Here is a 19,683-nt window from a genome sequence, read left to right as displayed (position 1 = left end):
AAACTATGAGCTATTGTACTTTTATATATTTGTTTGTTAATTATAGAATTTTTTGTAAAGAACTTAATAAATACTGTAGATTACTTATAAAGATAAAGGTTTGGTGGAAAATAACTTGATAAGTTAGTTGTACTATTACAATAAATTTTTTTAGAATAAGTTTCTTATACAAAGTATAAGTATTTTATGCATGTTATTTACTGTTATTAAGATTAGAAAAATCCTAAAGATAAAGGTCGTAAGGCCGCTCGTAGTGGCACTTGGACGAGCTCATCCAAGTGGTCTTCCTCCTCATCATTTTATGACACTACTGCCACGGGATTCGTCTACCTCGTCCAAATGGAGGTTGTTCGGATTTAAGAAGTGGTTGGACGAACAAGTGTAAATTTTAGGAAGACGTGAGGATGGGGTCTTAATGTTAGGGGTAGTTTCTTAAATTGAAACATGCTGACGTGACATTCAGGAATAGATGAGGAAGAGATTTAGGAAGAGCGAGGCCTAAGTACACTTTAAATAATACTCGTAGTAATATTGGTGTTCATTTAATACAGATAATGCTAATCTATAATGGCACAACTACTTGGTTATTAATAATGTTCAATTTTCAACTATAAAAAGCATGTGGAAATCGATATATAAGTCAAACATAAGCCCAAACGAAGCAAGAAACTCCCCAAGGTATAGTAGACCTTGGAGAAGCTTATTGTTGTAGTGGTGGTGTTGATCAGCCTAGATAGCTAGAAGCTCTAAATTAATATGGCTGACACGGCGGTGGAGCAATATCGACTTGACGGAGGAGAAGGGACGGAGGAAGCAGGGTTGAAAGCTATCGCTACTACGGTAGATGCCTTGCATAGTAATGGAATAACATCTCTTGTTAGCCTAAAAGAAGTAAAAAATGGCCAGCACTTGAACAAATTTAATGAAGGTACTAATTCATTCTTAACATATTAGATATTACAAAGTGCACCATATATAATGTGTAACATTAATATATTTGAATTTTGTATCGTATGTTGTGAATTGAAACAACAGATGTAGATATTTCGGATATCTTGAAATTTGATGACATTGTCAATAGCTTTGATGAAAAATCAAACGGGAAGAATGAAATCTTACACGAAAGCGATGAAAGACATGTAGAAGAAAGTGGAGAAAGTTCAGCAGAAGTTGTTGGAGAAGTAATCGAAGAGGAAATAGTCGAGCTAGAATTCGAGAAGGTGAAACCAAAGCTTGATACACATTCTATGCATTGTCCTAATTGTAAGGCCGAAGTTACCAAAGTAATTCTTCGTCGAAAAGTGCTCAATTACCGACCCGTCCAGAAACCAGCTGTTGTAGTGGTAGAGCCACCACAGTCTGATCCGAAAGATATAGTTGGATGCTTTTCATGCTTAAGCTTATTTACTTACTCAGGTAAAAGAGTAACATATATGCATACTTTTGACTATTTTTGGTCATATCATCATATGTACTTACCAATATTTATGACTAATAGTAAAAAAAATCATTTTCCTAATCAGACAATGGAAGTTTTAACCCATTTGACATATTCCGAAAGAGACCAGCAGCCACGACTGACGCTCCTACACTTTCGTCAAATGGTGCTGAGAATGCGGAACTTGTGGTTCAAGAAAAAGGTGACATATTCTAACAAGACACTGGTTTTTGGTTTTAACATTGTTAACTGGCTAGTCTTGTGAATTCTGAAAGTTGTTTTTGTTTTGAAAAAAAAAAACAGACAATTGTTTGAGCATGTTTCTGGTTTTCGGAAAGGGACAAAAGGATAATAATGTGAAACAAGAAGCCGATCCTTCGCAATCGCAACCAGATCTGGTACTAAAGCATAATCGAGAGTTCATAGTCCCGGATCAAGTTCAGCCTAAATATGTCACAGGGACAGCGTCCATAGCAAAAGGTGAACAGTTCAACGTACTCCTATAATCTATATCTATACTATATTATAAAGCAAATAGGTTTCAACTTTCAACTTTCAATTTCAAAAATGTACGCATGATAATACATAATGTACCATACATCAATGCCTACAACTTTTTCTCTCCTCCATAAATCATTTTATTCCTCTAATTCTTTCAAAATCTTTTATCTCAAAAACCGTAAATTGATAAATTATAAAAATTATATGAGTGTTCTTAAAATTTCATGCTCTTTCATTAGAGATGTCATTCGATATACTTTCGACGAATTTTTAAATCCAAAGGCGGAGCCCGTACGGTTAAGACATTTGGCTATGACACTTTATGACACATCAACCTATCATACTCTATGACCTATCACCCTCATCATCTCACCGTCGCAATGCGCGGGTACTTGCTCTCGTTTAATTAATTCTTACTTATTTGTGATAGCTGATATATGGTTGCAACTTACAAACTTAAATAAACTTACTTTGACTTGCATACAGCAAGCCATGTTCACCATTAATATGTACTGTATACGTCTATTTTTAATATCTGTGTGCTAAAATCAAAGTATCGTAACTCGTTATTAATTTACAAAAATAATTCATTTTTGCATTCATGTTTATTAAAAGAGTGTTACATACCATGATTTTATATACGGAGTATTACTGTAATATGTAACTATAAGATGATGATAAATCTTCTCATTGATATTAATTTATAAAGTTACAAATTACATTCAACTACCTTGGGCTATTACATAAGTGACACTCTAATAATAATAAACTTAAACTATAATAATATAAATGGTCTAATAGTAACGGATAAGATTATTTCTATTTGAGATGTTTGACACAAAAACTTTGAGTTGGGTTGTAACTACTATTTTGGAAAGGGCTTATATTTAAAAGCTTTGGGCTTTTAAACTCCTAAAAGACACTTGCCATACAGACATATATATCTTAGTCAAAAGACTCACCGGCTGTATTACCTTTCAGGTCAATTACCTTCATCTTCCAGCGCTGAAGGAGATGGCAATATAGGTAACAAAGATTTCTAGAACCATATAAGTCTTTATAATCATTCTTTTCTGTATAACATTTGGTACTTATAATGCAGAACCCGCAGCGTCTAACAATGGAGGAGCCACAAAGGGCATACTAGGTGCGGTCGCATTACACTTAGTATAAAGTTAAAAGTTAAACAAACTTCGTCTAGGGGTGTGACAAATTTGGACACAAGTCACAAACCAAAATTAAACTGGTTTAATTGGGATGGACAAAACCAAAACTTGGTCATAAAAGGGTCAAGATAGAGCTTTCTAACCCGTTTACAATTTGTAAATGTGCTCCGCTTTATATTCCTAGCATTGTACTTTGCAGGTGCTTCTCGAGTACCTTCTTCTGAGCTCGCCCCATCATTGAATGCTGAAGCAGATGGTCATGTTACGGTTGACGTGGGGACTGGAACTGGTAATTACAAGAAACCGATATACAGAATGAGCTCAAAGTGTTTTGTCATCGAATCTTATTTGTTGTATATATAATACTTGGTGCATATACCTGCAGAAATCACAGATACAGGAAGAGTACAGCTTGGTTATGAAGGTGTTTTTGCAGAAATCTTAAAAAGCATTGTTTATGGAGGTTTAATGGAGGTGATTGCAAGCTCAAGCGTTGTAGCATCTGCTGCCGCTTCTGATGCTGCCACGCGTAAGTTTAGATCATATGTTATTTAAATGTGCTAGGCCATCTTTGGTTGGATTTACTAGCACATTTCATTCTGACTCGATTCTTTGATATATATGATATCTAACAGATACTACTTTTGAATTTTACACAGTAAGTATCGTATCTTTGGCATTGGCAACCCTAATCGGCGGGGTCTTGGTGATCGCACACAATGTGAGCTAAATCTAAACGTTTGTTCATATTACTACATTTTTTGAAAGGACTTGTTTAACCACATATGCACGGGTATGCAGCTTTGGGACCTTAGAAATGATTGCCACAAAGAAAGTTCGGCTGAAGTAACAAACAGTGAAGCTACTAACAAGTACAAAGAGCTACTCGGCCGGATGGAATATTTCCCACTCCATGCATTTTTTGCAATATTATCCTTCCTTGTATTCGGAATGGTCCCACCAATAGCATACGGGTATTCGTTTCACGAGACTAACGATAAGGACTATACGCTTGTGGTGGTTTCGGTGGCATCTCTTCTATGTGTCTCATTATTGGCATTATTCAAGGCTTACATTAACAAGTGCGCAGTTCTAGGGTACTTTAAAACCGTGGTGTACTACATCACTACTGCAGTATCAGTGTCGGGTGTGTCTTATGTTATCGGGAATCTGGTCACGAGGTTGATGGAGGAGTATGGGTTATTAGACACGAGTTCAGGTGGTGGTGTGTCCTTCCTCCACCATGCCACTATCCCATCTTTGGCATCCTTTTGAGGTTCAAGGTTTAAAACCAATATTGTTTGAGATTTGTTTTATCATTCATGAGGCTTTATATATTTTTCAACTATGCAATTGTTTGTTTTTTTCATGAGAAGAATGTATCGTTTTTACATCCAAAAACTGAATAATATTTGATTGTTTGGGTCTGCATTGGACTCTATTGGTTCAAACTAATTGTTTAAATGTTTGTATTATGCCGTGTTTTATATAAATAGAACTTGCTGATCCATATCCGAGATATGATGTGACCCAAATCAGCGCGTTTGTAAGTGAATTAGTCGAAATTGCTACCTTTACCTATCGATAGATAGTGTACAATATGAATAAACATATAAAAATCAAAGAAAGGATGGGTTTTCTACCTTTCAAATGTTCATTCTTGATTCAGATTCATACAAACGTTAAAAAAAAAAAAAAAAGGGTAATGAGATTCTTAGTGATTTTGCTCTAAACTGCACATTTAGGCCCTGTCAATATAGTTACAAATTTTAAAAAATTCTCATCATACCAAACATTGAGATAGAACATATCAGATGATACAGTTTACCTCAAAGCAAGGCTAAAACGTCCATTTTGGAGACGAACGAGTTGCATTAGGCCGAGGTCTATTAGGCTGTCGTTCTGAATTGTTCTGTTTCGTCATAATTGACCACAATAGGGCTATAATAGTCATTACCCCTTTGAGAAGTTGTACCTTGTGAATGACCATATGTAACTCTTCGGGCTTGGGTTCCTCTCGACCAACCCCGATCCTGACCCCCACTGCTGTAATTTATACGCCTTTTACTATATCAAAGCGGTCATAACAAGATCTGTGGTTTTTTATTCCAGAAACAAAGTCCTTACAAGTTATAAGTGATACAACCATCTATACATAATTCGAAATGTAGTATATGTATAGCTCAGCAACATGAATCATGTCTTTAAGGTGTTTTGGTGAAGTTGAAGCCGCTGCAAGAAGTTCCTCGGGGTATGAGGGAAGAGCTGAACCCCAACTTTTGGTTCACCAAATCGAAAAACAAGAAATTATTTTCCATCTGAAACGTCCCAATAACAACTGCATCTTTGACACTAGAACCACCATCGACGAATGCAAGACATGAGGCGCCATTCCCAGAATCCTTCATCAAGTTGTCTCTAGATAATGTCCATATTTTGCCAGTTTCAGTTTTAAGATCAATACTTGGGGCAGATCTAACTGCGGTAGCTTTTAAACATACACTAAAAGGTTTAACAGCAATTACACTAGGAATGTTTTTAGCAGCCTTTAAAAAACTAGTAGTAAGAGATTTATAAATGTCACTTCTTAGTATGGTATAAGGCATGACCGTGCTAAGCTTCACTGAAATACTTTCTGTTATAATCGGCGTTCCTTTGATTGAGATTCGGTTTATTTTGATATAATATCCAAGGGACTTGGAATTCTTTCTAACCATGGGCGTATAAGAGAGAGTTCTTTTAAGATCCATATTTGGTAAAGATGTAAAATGAAAAGGTCCGTCGCCTAAAAATGTAACCCCAGGAGATGATGAGGAGCTGGCTAGACAAAGTGCGAATTTAGCAGCTTGATTAGGATTATCAACTTGACGAGGAAAACCCAAAGAAGACCATGAAAAGGATGCGACCCCTCTAACATTTTTAGGGAAGGACCTCAACAAGGAGGAAGGTGCACACGACAATACAAACGGGGCTCCAAAAAAGTTTCTTGGAACCATACTAGGGTTTAGGCCATCGGTAATGTACATGTGAACCAAAACAGTGGTTAGCTGTGATAATTTGCAAGTTTTTGAGATGGGGTTGAAAGGGGTAACTGCACATATACCACAACCATATTTGATTGTGATATTAAGAGAAGGGCATGTAGGATTTAGGTAAGATTTTGCTTCTTTACACAAAATGTTGTTACATTGTAAGGGAGAGTAGCATTCATCGTCTATTTCACAAGGAAACATAGGATTGCGACGAATACTACAATCGTTCCATGTGAATGGAGCGTCGAGGTCAAGGAGGTAGTACCTTTCTTCCTCCCATACTGGTATCATAAATGACATAGGGATTTTGTGAAGAGATGTATTGGCATCCTTAAAAATTGGTATCACTGAAGTATTGAAATCAGTTTGTTGGGACATGACACTATGAGATGTACATACCGCGAGAAAGAAAAATACCTTGATTACTAGATGCATGTTTTTGTATGTTGAATATAAAGCACTACAATACATGTATTTATAGACAAAAAGTGTTAGAATATGATAAAATTCCCGTAGGTTATGGTTTAGTACTAGCAAAGCAATATAATTATGCAATTGGAACGGGTTATGGTAATCCTAACTAACTTAAATATATATTCTAATAAAACGCGTTGTATCAAACGTATAATGCAATGTATATAATGGTGAAGGAATTAAATTGGCTAGCTAGAAATATGAGTAGAAGAGAGTACCCACATGATAATATGATATTTAATATCATTAAGTTTAAAAATTTTCTATTGATTATTGATTACGCCAAATATGAAGATCCATTGTATTGACTATTGAGTATTGACCAGCACGTGGAAAAGTATGATACGTATAGCGACAGCAAAATTTTCTCACGAAGACAGGAGTTTTTCTGAAATGGGTTTCTTATGAAACTGGAGTTGGTTACGAGGTTCATGGAGGAGTACGGGTTATTTGACACGAGTTGGGGTGGTAGTGTGTCCCTCCTTCCCCATGCCACAACCCCATCTTCGGCATCCTTTTGATGTTTAAGGTTAAAAACCAATATTATTTGAGGTTTATTTGATCATTCATGTGGCTTTATATATCTTTCATCTGTGCAAAAATTGTTTGTTTTTCATGAGAAGAAATGTATCATTTTTAAATCCAAAAAACTGGATAGTATTTGATGATTTGGGTATACATTGGATTCTATTGGTTAGAAATGGACTGTTTCTAAAATGTTTGAACTTATATGTCGTCTCTCATTTTTTGCTGAACTTGCAAATTTGATCCATTTGACCTGTAGGAGATATACTGTGACCCACATCAGCCCATTTTTATTTTGAAAGGCAGCAAAAATTAGAGCGTTTTAAAGTTTAATTAGTCGAAATTGCGACCTTTAGATATCAATAGATAAAAGCTCTAAGAATAGATACATAAAAGGGAAAGAAAAGATGGGCTTTCTAACTTTCAAATGTTCATTCTTAATTCAGATTCATACAAACCTATAAAATAAAATAAAAAATTGGGATTCTTTGTGATTTAGCTTCAAACTTAACTGCACATTTAGGCCCTGTGGATATAGTTACATTTTACAAAAATTGAGACAGAACAAGTAAGATGATACAGATTACCTCAAATCAAGGCTAAAACGTCCATTTTGGAGACGAACGAGTTGCATTAGGCCGAGGCCTATTAGGCTGTCGTTCAGAATTGTTCTGTTTCTTCATAATCGACGACACAGTAGGGCTATAATAGTCATTACTCCTTTGAGAAGTTGTACCTTGTGAATAACCATATGTACCTCTTCGGGCAATCGGGGTCCTCTGGACCAACCCTGATCCTGAACCCCATCTGCTATAACTTACGCAGCTTTGGCTCCTCCCAACCTGCTGCTGATAATACCTTCCTTCTTTTGGACTCGGGATATTACGGCTCTCAGCAGTTTCTGCAGAGTACATTGTGGTCTCTCCTTCACTGATATACCCATTTTGAACTTGAGGTAACTCAACCGGGGATGCACACGACTGTACCTCACTTTGGGCCCCGTTTACAGAACTGGTGGAATCAATCTCAGCTTCGGCTATCAGATTTGACTCTACCTTTTCTATATTAGTTGAAGGAACTTCTTTCTTTCTAATCCTAAGTGGGAAGTTTATATCCAACAGCTGTACTTGGGTGTTTTCCGTTTTTCTAAATGGGCCTGAGGTCAACTTCCGTGATTCATATATCTCAGGAGCTGGGATTCCCTGCACATGAGTCGTATTTGTATGATGTTGATTGATGGCTGGTGTTTCATCATGACAGCTATCGACTATCAGTGATGAGCTTGGTCCAGGTTGATTTTCGTCTTCGTCTTCAATGGTCTTGAAAATCCGTCTTTTAGTGAACGAAGAACATGAGTGTTCACTTTTTTGGCCACTGGACATCAGCCTAATAATAGGTAATTTTGGTTTGTTAACCAAATCATCGAGGCTACCTTCCCAGTGCTGGTTTAACCAATCATAAATTATATAAATCGGAATACCAAATTGCATTGGAGGGTTCTTTTTCCAAGAGGAAGTGGTAGATGATGTTGACGTTGATGTTGATTTCACAGTTGGTGATGTGGCAAGCTTCATAGGGTCACAAATCATAAAAGAAAGATTACCTTGTACATCAAAGCCGGCTGAACCAGGGCTCCAGGATTGACCATCAGGGCTCACCTTTATGAGGTTGTCTGTGGCTATAACCACTTTTCCTTCACCAACTGTTAGCTCGTTTTTGTCTGTGTAGCCTAAAAGGTATACCATACTACCAAGCTCTAGATTTGGTTTAGTACACGTTTTTAAATAAGAAGACTGCTGGCCAGATACATTTGAGTCTCCATCCATAACATCTACACCCACTATGGTTAGGTCAAGGACTGAACTAGTAATGAAGAACCTGTGGAACAATTCGACAACGTGAGAAATCTTCAAAAGCACATGTGCACACCTTTAAGAAAGTCTGTAACGGATGAAAAAATATTGGAATAATACTGTAGGTTAACTGCCTTCCTAAGAAAATACTTTAGGTAAACTGAAAAGTGGCAGTGGAAGTGAACCAGACCTACTACTAATATTACAACTAAACTTCTTTTGGTCAAGTGATTGATAAACAAAATTTTACGGTTGGACTGATCCACATGGTGAGACACTGACTATAAATATAAAAGAAAATATTTTAAACTTTTCCCTTAGAAGATACTATACAAACATCTGTTCAACACTCATTATAATCAGATTACAAGCACCAACAGACAAATACTAAAGCAATCATCCGAAACTGGCAACACCATACGATAACTTATAGTAGGAGTAGAACAATAAAATCAGACAAAAGCAAAAACACTCGATCAATTTAGCGAGGTTCAGATCATCTCTTATTCTCATAAAAAAGTTAAATATACGATTTGCCCAACAAAACAACAGAGACATGCAATTTTTAGTACCACGGCAAGAAATAGAATCCTTGAAGCACTCTTATTCAGAAAGAGCAACAATTTGATTGTTTATGTCAATGTCACCACATCTAATAAACTATGATACTGGTTTCTTACAAAATTAACACCAATCATCTACTTTGCAAATTCTTTTAAGTTGGTGTACTTCAATACTTACAATTTGCATTCCAAAACCTTTGCTTATGTAACTTAGAAAGTTAGAATCTTAGATAAAATAGACCACTAAGCTTGGAAATTTATCTAACTATAGCCCAAACTACACTGTAGTATATATCTAACTTAGATGTTTCTATTCAGCGTATTGTTATTGTGTGCATCAAGTGCATTTTTGCGGAGGTGACAACTCATGTCATGTCAGCAAAAGTACAACCACAAATATACATTAAGAATATTTGAAAAATGGATACACATATTAGTAGAACATTATAACAATAATAAAAACAATACACTTCGGCCGAAGTTAATAAACATCCATAAACACTTATCCCTTAATGAGTATCCTATACGGTCCTAGATAGTTCTTACGAGTTACGATACCTTTTTTCTTTAGATAATTGGTAAACTCCTACGCCCACATTAACTAATTTCTTCAACAAAGACCTAAATTCAAAGTTTGGAGTACAGCTTCAAATTCAATGTACATAAACCCTAGCTCATTAGGTCCCAATTCCCAAATGAACAATCGGCTGGCGAGCTAGAACCTTCTAGATACATAAATATATAAAACTCGGTTTCATACGCCCAAGCAAGGGAAAGACGGGAAGCAACATCTAGCTTGGACTTAATAAAATTTAAATTCAAATCGGGCAGTCATTAGTAAATATTTTACAGTTAATATCCTCTTTAATTGCACCAAAATTCAAATTTAAAACTACAAATTGTTAAGCTAAACTTAATAAAATATAATATACAATTATACAAATAAATTAGCTATTTACTTTAGCTAAACTCAACTAGCTAATTAAGTTAATTAATGTTAGTAATTACTAAATCTATCAGATCTACAGTTATTAATTTAAAAAAATCCAAGCAAACATCAGAACACAAACACAAAAACATAAACACATGTTACTTATAAAATTTTAACAAACACATAAATAAATTTTAAAAAAAAGTTGTAAATTACTACCTGTGAGGAGAAAGGGAAGCAACGGCGCCGTTTTGAAGGTGAATATCAGCAGCTTCAGCGGCGGATAACGACGGAAGGACGGTATGAGTTGTGAGCAAAAGGTTTTTATGGATAAGAGACCCGGTGCCGACGCCGGTACCGGAGGAAATTCGGACCATTGACGGAGCTTTGCCGGAGAAAATGGAAGACTTAGTTTTTTCTGATTTACAAATTCCATTACAAAAACACAACGACTCACTTAACATTCCCATTATAACTTTGTTATTATAGTGTAAGTTTTTTGTTGTTTTGGATCTAGAAATGAGAGGTGTGTGAGTGTAGATACATTCTTTTGTATGTATATATTTATATGAATATATATGTGTAGTTTTTGGTGGGGATGAAGTTTTTGGGATTTTGTTTGAAAGCAAAAGGTGGAGGAATTGATAGGTGGTGGGGGTGTTTGGAATTTTTGAAATTTATTGATGACAGTGTTGTTTTAAGATTTTCAGGAGTCATAAATTTAAGATAGGGATATATCCTTTAGGTTTGATGTTTGAGTCAAACAGTTTGACTTGTTTTTCAATAATTAAAATCATTAATCCTTTTAATTCATTAGCTTAAAAATTTTCTTAATTAATTAGATGGTGATATCTGAAAATTCAAGAGGTAGATTAAGAAAAAGATTAAATGAAATCCACTTTTCACATTTATAAGGTTTTAGGAGGATTTTTAGGCTAATGTTTAGGAGGATTCATCATTTTCTTTTCCGTATAAATATAATGTAAGTATTGCTTTTCTTTTTTAATGTAGGTATCTAATGTGTTAGTTAATGTGATTTTGCATTCGAAAAGAATTTTGTTATCGGTTTGAACTCGGTTAGAAAGTATTTTGAGCTGTTAAAGGAAATAGATGAGACAAAGACCCAGTAAATCATTACATCCGAGTTAAATTTATCTTTAGGTATCTCAAACAGCGAAAAAGTTCTTTTGTTTATTTGCTTTCATATTGGAAAAGTATCAAAAATGATGTAATTGGTTTTGAACTTGAGCTTATGTTGGTTTTTAAGAATTTATTGGCGTGACTATTGTGAGGATGTTACATTAGTATTATATTTTTCTTTTCAAAAAAGTCATTACTGTTTTCATCCCAGACAACATGTAAGATAGAGAAGGAAAATAAAATGGTCTTTTCAAGTTACAAAAGCAACATCTTAAAAGACATGCATCCCGAACCCCTCGACATTGAACAGAGTAGTGACCACTCACTCATCCATGTTGGACGCCATGTCACCCCACAAAGAACAATGAGAGAAGCTTACCGTCGCTATTACATTTCGAATCAACAATTAGGCAAAATGTTATTACTATTATTAATCTTCTTATTATTATACTAGATTGGTGCCCGCGCAATGCAGCGGCGGTAACAGCAACGGTGATGATGTAGTTATTAACGTAAAAGTAATTTCATTGCGGTCGGAGATGTGATTAATTGTTTCGTGAGATATGAAAGAGGGAAGAGGGAGACAAATTTTGAGTTAGGGTTTTTGTTATGTGTTCTGCGTGAGAGAGAGATAAATGTTGAACTTTTTTAAGGACATTATAGTCACAGTCTATAAAATAAAAATAAGGATGTATTAAGATGGAGGGTAATGTGTCATTTCAGGTTTTAAAATTAAGGAGGAGGTAGGTGAGTTTGTTTTATAAAAAAGTACAGATATAGATTTTTAACACTATATGATTTTAAGTATCACTGTTAGGGGTGAGTACGATTCGGTTTGGGTATTATAATTCGGTTTTCGAAAACTAAAACCATTGTGTAACATTCGTGATTTTTGATTTAATTGACTTGTAACTAAATGATATTTGAAAATGAGCGAATTTGTTAGTTTACATGAATTATCGAACGTTTTGTTGCATAGTAACGTAACGTGAAGTCTAATTGTGTAAACGGTCTCGTTTTAGCGTTTAAATGGTTAACGTTTAGCTATTTGTCGAATTTAGCGAAGCGGGAGCCCAAAAATGGACTCCCTAGGCCAGCCCCCATTCCCCTCTCACTCACACACTTCATTCACTTCCCTTATCCATTTACTTCATCTCTCTCTCTCTCCCTCATTTACTCTTTCTTTCTCTCTTTCAACCACCACCCAAGAATGACTTTGGATACATTTAATGAATTTGAGATGTGGTGGGAAGGTTGCGGGTGACCCTATATATAAGCATCAATGATTCCTTAAATGTAAAGTCGTATGAAATGTATGTTCATGGTGGTTTGAATGATTTGTGGGATGAGAGACTTTACGCGCTTTACACGCAATTATACATATTGTCGCGCTACACGCAACTATACATATTGTCGCGCTTTACACGCAACTATACATATTTTCGCGCTTTACACACAACTATACATATTGTCGCGCTTTACACGCAACTTATACATATTGTCGTGCTTTACACACAAGTATACATATTTTCGCGCTTTACACGCAACTTATACATATTGTCGCGCTTTACACGCAACTATAGATATTGTCGTGCTTTACACGCAACTACATATATGATCTTATTCTGATATGACATTGTGACATGGTTAGTCTACATTGGATATCCATCCCGATATATGCATACACACAATACCTGACTTGGATATTTTCACCACTTGTGCTCATCTCTTACACGTGACTATTTTATGCCATGTATCCTTGTTGTGATTTTACATTGTGACTATTGTCAATGGTTCCTTGTGAACCATTACTACGAACTCACCAACCTAGTGTTGACTTTGTTTAGTACACTTTTCAGGAAATCAAGAATTTCTTGGATGTGAAGTTTGTTTGATACTTATGTTGGACTCGGGCTTGGACTTTTGTGGATCAAGGATTCATTCGCCCCTTGCTTAACTTTATGCTTAGGATCGATAGCCGTCTTTTAATTGTGCATTTTGTACTTTATATCGAGGTTGGATTCACCGGATCCCTTTTATTCATTTAGACTTATTCTGCGATAATTCCATGCATACGCTATATCTTTTCGGTAATATTTCGAGCCTAGCTCGGGGTGTTACACTTCATGTGCCTATGGAAGAGATCCGAGTCGATAGTACGTTGAAATTATGTGTTTTGCGTGAGGGAGAGATAAATGTTGAACTTTTTTAAGGACATTATAGTCACTGTCTATAAAATAAAAATAAAGATGTATTAAGATGGAGGGTAATGTGTCATTTCAGGTTTTAAAATTAAGGAGGAGGTAGGTAAGTTTGTTTTATAAAGGACTACAGATATAGATTTTTAACACTATATGATTTTAGGTATTACTGTTAGGGGTGAGTACGATTCGGTTTGGGTATTATAATTCGGTTTTCGAAAACTAAAACCATTGTGTAACATTCGTGATTTTTGATTTAATTGACTTGTAACTAAATGATATTTGAAAATGAGCGAATTTGTTAGTTTACATGAATTATCGAACGTTTTGTTGCATAGTAACGTAACGTGAAGTCTAATTGTGTAAACGGTCTCGTTTTAGCGTTTAAATGATTAACGTTTAGCTATTTGTTGAATTTAGCGGAGCGGGAGCCCAAAAATGGACTCCCTAGGCCGGCCCCCATTCCCCTCTCACTCACACACTTCATTCACTTCCCTTATCCATTTACTTCATCTCTCTCTCTCCCCCTCATTTACTCTTTCTTTCTCTCTTTCAACCACCACCCAAAATCATCATAAATTATCCATAAATTCCCCTAAATCTTGTGTTAGTAGTAGTAAATTAACAAAATCAAGTAACCCTAATAATAATAATAATCACTCTTCAAAGAAATCAAGGTTTATAAGTGTTCATCCAAGTTTTTGCCCCAAACCCGAATTTGGAAGATTTCGACCCTCTTGGTAAGTTAAATTCGTCTTAAATCCTTTCCTTTATGTTTATAACGTCATTACTGGTCATATCTAAGAAACCCTTGGTCAAAATCGGGCTAAAGATTGAAATGGGTCAAATTAGGGTTTCATTAGGGTTAGTTTGGGTCAAGAACTATTTGGACATGTAATTGTGTTATGGGTTTGGATTTGATTGATAAAACATGTTTAGTTATACTTAATGATGTTTGTTTGAGCCTAAAAACAAGTCTTGAAACACCACAAGTCGATTTGGATGTCAAAAATTGGGTTTGGGTTCGTTCTTGTTGCTGTTCTGCTACTGTTTGGCTTCAGATACTGGCCACTGCGACGCAGTGGAGTGGGATAGCCACCACTGCGGCGCAGTAGCTTCCCCCTGATCATTTTTGGAGTTTTTGGCCTCACTGCGGCGCAATGGGACTCCCTGGTCTTGACTGCGGCGCAGTGAGGAATTGCTGCCCGAATGATTTCTTTTGCCAACTTCAAACGCTTATAACTTTTGAACCGTAAGTCCGTTTTAGGTGTATGACCTATTGTTAGAATCGTGTGAGAGTCTAGTTTCTCTTAGTGTCATCCTTTCTATGAGAATCTAACACCATTCTTCCCGAGTCCCTCGTTTTTCCAATCGTGTATTCATCGTCTGACCTTGGGGTGTCTTGGAATGGCCTAGAGTGACGTATATTGTAACGTAAGCTATAATGTGATGATGAAATGTTGTTATAATAGGTTTGTAATCGTTGTGCTCCCCGCTTACCCTCTTAGTCACCTTCTACCCACGTTCAAGGCCAAGGTGAGTTTCGTAGCCCTGTTTCTCTTATATTTGGGGTGGAAAGTGTACTTGTTTCTTGTAAACGTTGTAGCGAATTATTTGAAATGATTTGATATTAAACGATGATTTGTGAACGTAAATGTTTTGTTCCCCATAAACGTAATCATGATTGTTTGTTATGATCATGCCGTTGAAATATACGTAAGACATGCCGTTGATCATGCATTTGAAATATATGTAAGTCATGCCGTTGATCATGCATTTGAAATATATGTAAGTCATGCCGAAATGAACACGCCTTTGAAATATATGTAAGTCGTGCCGATATGTGTTGATTTGTGTTATGTGTTGAATTATAATAACGTGAAACCTTTTAGGGTTTCCCTTGGATCGTGAATTGGTATTCTAATCTTCGTGTATCGTTAACGGTTGTTATCTCGACACTATGATTTTAACGTTTAAACCTACGAACTCACCAACTTTATGTTGACACGTTTTAGTACACTTTTCAGGTGATCAGGTAATTGGAAGACGTGTCGGTTGATGATTTATGGTTTGCATGCTAGGATTGGACTTGGACTTACTGTGGATCTGTGATTCATTATCCCCGCTTATGGGTTATGCTTAGGATCATATTCCATCTTTTGTACTCTTTTTTGTAAACGTTTGATGGTCGTGCTCCTTATGCATTTTTGAATGGTCATGGACTTGTATTTGATTAAATTGTATGGATTACCAATCTTTTTAATGCATCTAGATTTGTCTCTACTTAATTTCCATGTCATGCTGTGCTTTTCTTGTGATATCTCATTATTCCGCCTAATTGGGGTGTTACACATTGGGTTTCGGTTTTTTTGGTTTGGGTCTATCTCGGTTCGGTTTTTCGATTTTAGTCGGTTTTTAACCACTTGTTGTTTGGGTCAAATTGATTTTGAAAAGTTTATAAGTTTATAACCTATAATTACACCATAATTAATTTCAACAAGTTTTCAAAACAATATTAGTAACAATAATAACACTACAACAATGACAACAAATCCATAAAAGTAAGTTGTACAAACTTAAAACAAATTTTATATATAACTATTTATATGTTTTACGCGTTGTTTAATTATACAAATATTAAAGCAAATCAATCTTGTTGTGCATTTTCATTTAAAACATATAAATGACATTATTATATACACCTAAAAATGCAAATATATTAACATATTTACCATAAACTAATAATAAAATGATATAAATATAAAATAAGATAAACAATATATATTTTTGGTTCGATTCGGTTTTTCATTAGAAACTAAAACCGAATTATACCTTTCGGTTTTTAGAAAACCAAAACCAACGGTTTTTGATTTTTCTAGTTTTTGATTTTTTCAGTTTTCAATTTGGTTTTTCTCACCCTACATATAATTTTCTAGTTGTAGCCCAATCCAATGCAAGTCATAGGCTTATAGCCCAAAATAACGTTTATTGGAATATAACCCGGCGAATATAACCCGGCCAGATACATTCGACCCGAAAAACTCCGCCCTTTCTCCTTTATATATCTAACTTTTGCAAAATTAGGGTTTTACAAAACCTTAAATCGTATCATCAAAATTCACGAAATTTCCAAACCTTCAAAAAAAAACAAACAAACAAACACAAACAATGATTTACGACGTTAACTCTCCGTTGTTCCGCTCTTTCCTCAGCCAAAAGGGTGGCTCATCTGATAAAAGGTATCATTATAATCATTTTTTATTATTATTATTAATATTAATATCAATTTCATTTGGTTTTTTTATATTATGCTTTGTCTATCTATATGTTATTTTTAAATATTACGAGTATTATTTATTTGTTATAACCATGATAATATGTTTTTTTTGTTTAAAGGATTATCGAAATAGATATACTTATAGAGATTACACGTTGTGCTTATCTGATGTTATTTTGCTCAGTTTTAAACTAGATTTATAGTTTTATACAGATTTGGTTTCTCTCTTTGTTTAAAGAAAAGGGGTGTTTGGTTATTTGTTTATTAATAAGGGTTAGAAATGAACGATTTATCAAATTGTTTTTTTTAAAAAAAAAATATTTTTTTTACAGATCTGTTTAGATGTTAAGCTACTGAAATTCTGATTTTAGGGATGTGGTTTTTTTTTTATTGATTTCTAGCGCTTTAGCTAACAATGTGCTATGTGTTACAATAGTTGTTGTCAAAGGCATGTTAAGTTTAAATTAGAACGGGTTTAAGCGATTAAATCCTCACGTGCTTAAGCGAGTTTTTTTATTTACGCTTTTGGCTTGAGAATTAAAGTAGGCTTGAATGACTGAGGCTAGTTTAAGTTTGGACCGTACTTGTTTGCGCGTGTGAATATCTCTAGTAAATTTTATGTACAGTAGCTTTATAGTTTTCAGAGATGGAAGAGACATCTGTTTTTAGAGAAAGTGGGATTAGAAAGAGCTAGAGAATTTTTTGTAACTGAACGTATATTGGATAGATGTATGAATCTATTGTTATGTCTTTTGTGTAGAGAAAAGAAACCGAAAGCTGAAAGTTGATATGTAAAGAAGTGTTTATTAAGTTGGCTTGCATTTTTTTTTTCATGTTCTTCATTTTTAGCCGACCAATTATTATAATTTTAACTTTGCGGTTGTGAGTTTATTTTGATGTTACTAGAACAAGCCAGAAATGTTATCTATCTTGAGATGCTTGATTTATATTGGCACATCATCCCCTTTGATTGGAACTTTTAAGTTTATGATTTTGCGTAAAATTGTACTTCAAGTTGATGTATATGATTTTCTTGTGCCACCTTTTTCCTGGTAGGATTATCAGATCTTCATGGAAACTCCAAGTTATAATTGATTTTCTACTAACTAAAAACTGCTACTATTTGAGTTGCCAAAAATATTGCAAGTTATTTCTTTACGACTCAAAATCATGCAGTCATACTTGATATGCGTTTTTTCTTGAGATAATACTTTACAAACTTACAGGATTATGGTTTGGCCATTGTCGTTTATGTTTGTTATATTATGATGGTTTAGTATTTCCTCCATCTCATAGGAATTTTTGTGTATGTTCATTTTTATGTTAACCAATTTATTTTGTCATGACTGTATTACTAATTTGCTGTTAACTTCCACAGGAAAACTGAGGAGCAGAGGCCAAAGGAACACAAGCCAAAGGCTAATGAAAACAAGCCTGTCATGAATGAATAATGAGATTTCCTTAAATGTAAGGTTGATGCTGTCTTTTTGTATTTTGTTCATGAAGTATGATAACTGTTAAACTCAGTTATTATGAAGTCATCATCATCTATTCTCTATTGACTGTTTGTTATGTTGATCATCTATTTTGTAATGGGGGATAACTTTGTATAAGTATCGTCTCTGTTCAAAAGAAAGGAACGAAATTAAGGTGATTGAGTATTATATGGTGCTTTGGGAACACCAAGTTATGATCTGTTCTGTTTTTAATGGTTGCATATTTGTTTTTGATATTTAGTTTCTATTATCTGGTTATGGACTTGATTGTGCTCTGGTTTAAACTTAACCTCATGCTGGATTTAGAATTAGTGCCCAGATTTATTTTTGGTTTTCCCTTTTCTTTTTTTTTTTTTGAAAAGTGACATTACTTATGTAAAAGTTTTAAAATCTTTAGAAAATGTTGGAGCTGTTGTTGACTATTCCCTCTTAGTTCATAAGATAGCACCCAAACACATATGCATATGCTATGCATTAGTTCTGATGTTACAAGGATTGAAACTTGAGTATGCCCGGGAACAACTATTAAGAAAATTCAGGAAAAATGTTGGAACCTCATGTGTAAGGACAAGGTAATGGAATTGATAGATAAATTCATGGACCTAGGTGGGATAGGAGAATTGCTAGTTCGGCCTTAATGGCATGGTTAGCCCTCTAAATTGTAAAGAGAGGAACATTGTACTTTGGTTTCATGGTTTTCTTAGTCTGCTTGTTGAGAGCTAGTCAAGGTTTATCAAGAGTGTGTGGGTTGTTCATGCATCTATATGGCTGTATCTGAGATCTCTATGAGACAATATACTATATATGTTTGGCACTACTTGGTATTTTATTATCAAGTTAATCCCCACTTTTGTAGAATCTGGAGACAACACCAGCAGCGTGCAAATGAGTTGTTTACTTGTTTTATAATCAATAAATACTGCTGGGCTTTAATGCAAAAACAACAATTATGTTTAGTATGTCAAGAGCTATTTAACATTACACATTGTCTTTTCTTCTTAGAATCATGGTCTTGTTGATTACCACAAGTACCAATGGCTTATATAAGATTGTTGAGGCTTTTTTAGATCAGTAGGTGTTGAGAAA

At 34.9% G+C, this 19,683-nt stretch overlaps 4 protein-coding genes across 4 annotated transcripts; 2 read left to right on the top strand and 2 right to left on the bottom strand.

The window, feature by feature from the left end:
* Nucleotides 1-756: 756 nt before the first annotated feature.
* On the top strand, nucleotides 757-4,380 carry LOC122609341 (membrane protein of ER body 1-like). The gene is made up of 8 exons (XM_043782393.1): nucleotides 757-928; nucleotides 1,036-1,416; nucleotides 1,524-1,640; nucleotides 1,742-1,918; nucleotides 3,305-3,394; nucleotides 3,491-3,634; nucleotides 3,765-3,826; nucleotides 3,907-4,380. The coding sequence occupies exons 1-8, from the start codon at nucleotides 757-759 to the stop codon at nucleotides 4,378-4,380; spliced, it is 1,617 nt and encodes a 538-aa protein (XP_043638328.1).
* A 438-nt stretch (nucleotides 4,381-4,818) lies between these two features.
* On the bottom strand, nucleotides 4,819-6,572 carry LOC122606529 (chitinase CLP-like). Its single transcript, XM_043779381.1, has one exon. The coding sequence runs from the start codon at nucleotides 6,570-6,572 to the stop codon at nucleotides 5,310-5,312; it is 1,263 nt and encodes a 420-aa protein (XP_043635316.1). The 3' UTR covers nucleotides 4,819-5,309.
* A 959-nt stretch (nucleotides 6,573-7,531) lies between these two features.
* LOC122607875 lies at nucleotides 7,532-11,022 on the bottom strand. The gene is made up of 2 exons (XM_043780945.1): nucleotides 10,703-11,022; nucleotides 7,532-9,014 (listed from the first exon to the last, which is right to left on the bottom strand). The coding sequence occupies exons 1-2, from the start codon at nucleotides 10,951-10,953 to the stop codon at nucleotides 7,736-7,738; spliced, it is 1,530 nt and encodes a 509-aa protein (XP_043636880.1). The 5' UTR covers nucleotides 10,954-11,022; the 3' UTR covers nucleotides 7,532-7,735.
* Nucleotides 11,023-16,904: 5,882 nt separating this feature from the next.
* LOC122608136 (wound-induced basic protein) lies at nucleotides 16,905-18,796 on the top strand. The gene is made up of 2 exons (XM_043781227.1): nucleotides 16,905-17,063; nucleotides 18,480-18,796. The coding sequence occupies exons 1-2, from the start codon at nucleotides 16,993-16,995 to the stop codon at nucleotides 18,550-18,552; spliced, it is 144 nt and encodes a 47-aa protein (XP_043637162.1). The 5' UTR covers nucleotides 16,905-16,992; the 3' UTR covers nucleotides 18,553-18,796.
* The last annotated feature ends 887 nt before the right edge of the window (nucleotides 18,797-19,683 follow it).

The sequence above is a fragment of the Erigeron canadensis genome, chromosome 7, assembly GCF_010389155.1.
Source record: "Erigeron canadensis isolate Cc75 chromosome 7, C_canadensis_v1, whole genome shotgun sequence".
NCBI lineage: Eukaryota > Viridiplantae > Streptophyta > Magnoliopsida > Asterales > Asteraceae > Erigeron > Erigeron canadensis.
This window is presented reverse-complemented; position numbering and strand designations above follow the sequence as displayed.

What these genes read in the sequence shown, in the direction of transcription:
- LOC122609341 (XM_043782393.1), top strand. Translation starts at nt 757, where the DNA reads ATGGCTGACACGGCGGTGGAGCAATATCGACTTGACGGAGGAGAAGGG. An exon ending in ACTTGTGGTTCAAGAAAAAG is followed by an intron (nt 1,641 to 1,741) that starts GTGACATATTCT and finishes AAAAAAAAACAG; the next exon opens with ACAATTGTTTGAGCATGTTT. An exon ending in CGCTTCTGATGCTGCCACGC is followed by an intron (nt 3,635 to 3,764) that starts GTAAGTTTAGAT and finishes AATTTTACACAG; the next exon opens with TAAGTATCGTATCTTTGGCA.
- LOC122608136 (XM_043781227.1), top strand. Translation starts at nt 16,993, where the DNA reads ATGATTTACGACGTTAACTCTCCGTTGTTCCGCTCTTTCCTCAGCCAA. An exon ending in GGTGGCTCATCTGATAAAAG is followed by an intron (nt 17,064 to 18,479) that starts GTATCATTATAA and finishes TAACTTCCACAG; the next exon opens with GAAAACTGAGGAGCAGAGGC.
- LOC122606529 (XM_043779381.1), bottom strand. Translation starts at nt 6,572, where the DNA reads ATGCATCTAGTAATCAAGGTATTTTTCTTTCTCGCGGTATGTACATCT.
- LOC122607875 (XM_043780945.1), bottom strand. Translation starts at nt 10,953, where the DNA reads ATGGGAATGTTAAGTGAGTCGTTGTGTTTTTGTAATGGAATTTGTAAA. An exon ending in GCTTCCCTTTCTCCTCACAG is followed by an intron (nt 9,015 to 10,702) that starts GTAGTAATTTAC and finishes ATTGTTCCACAG; the next exon opens with GTTCTTCATTACTAGTTCAG.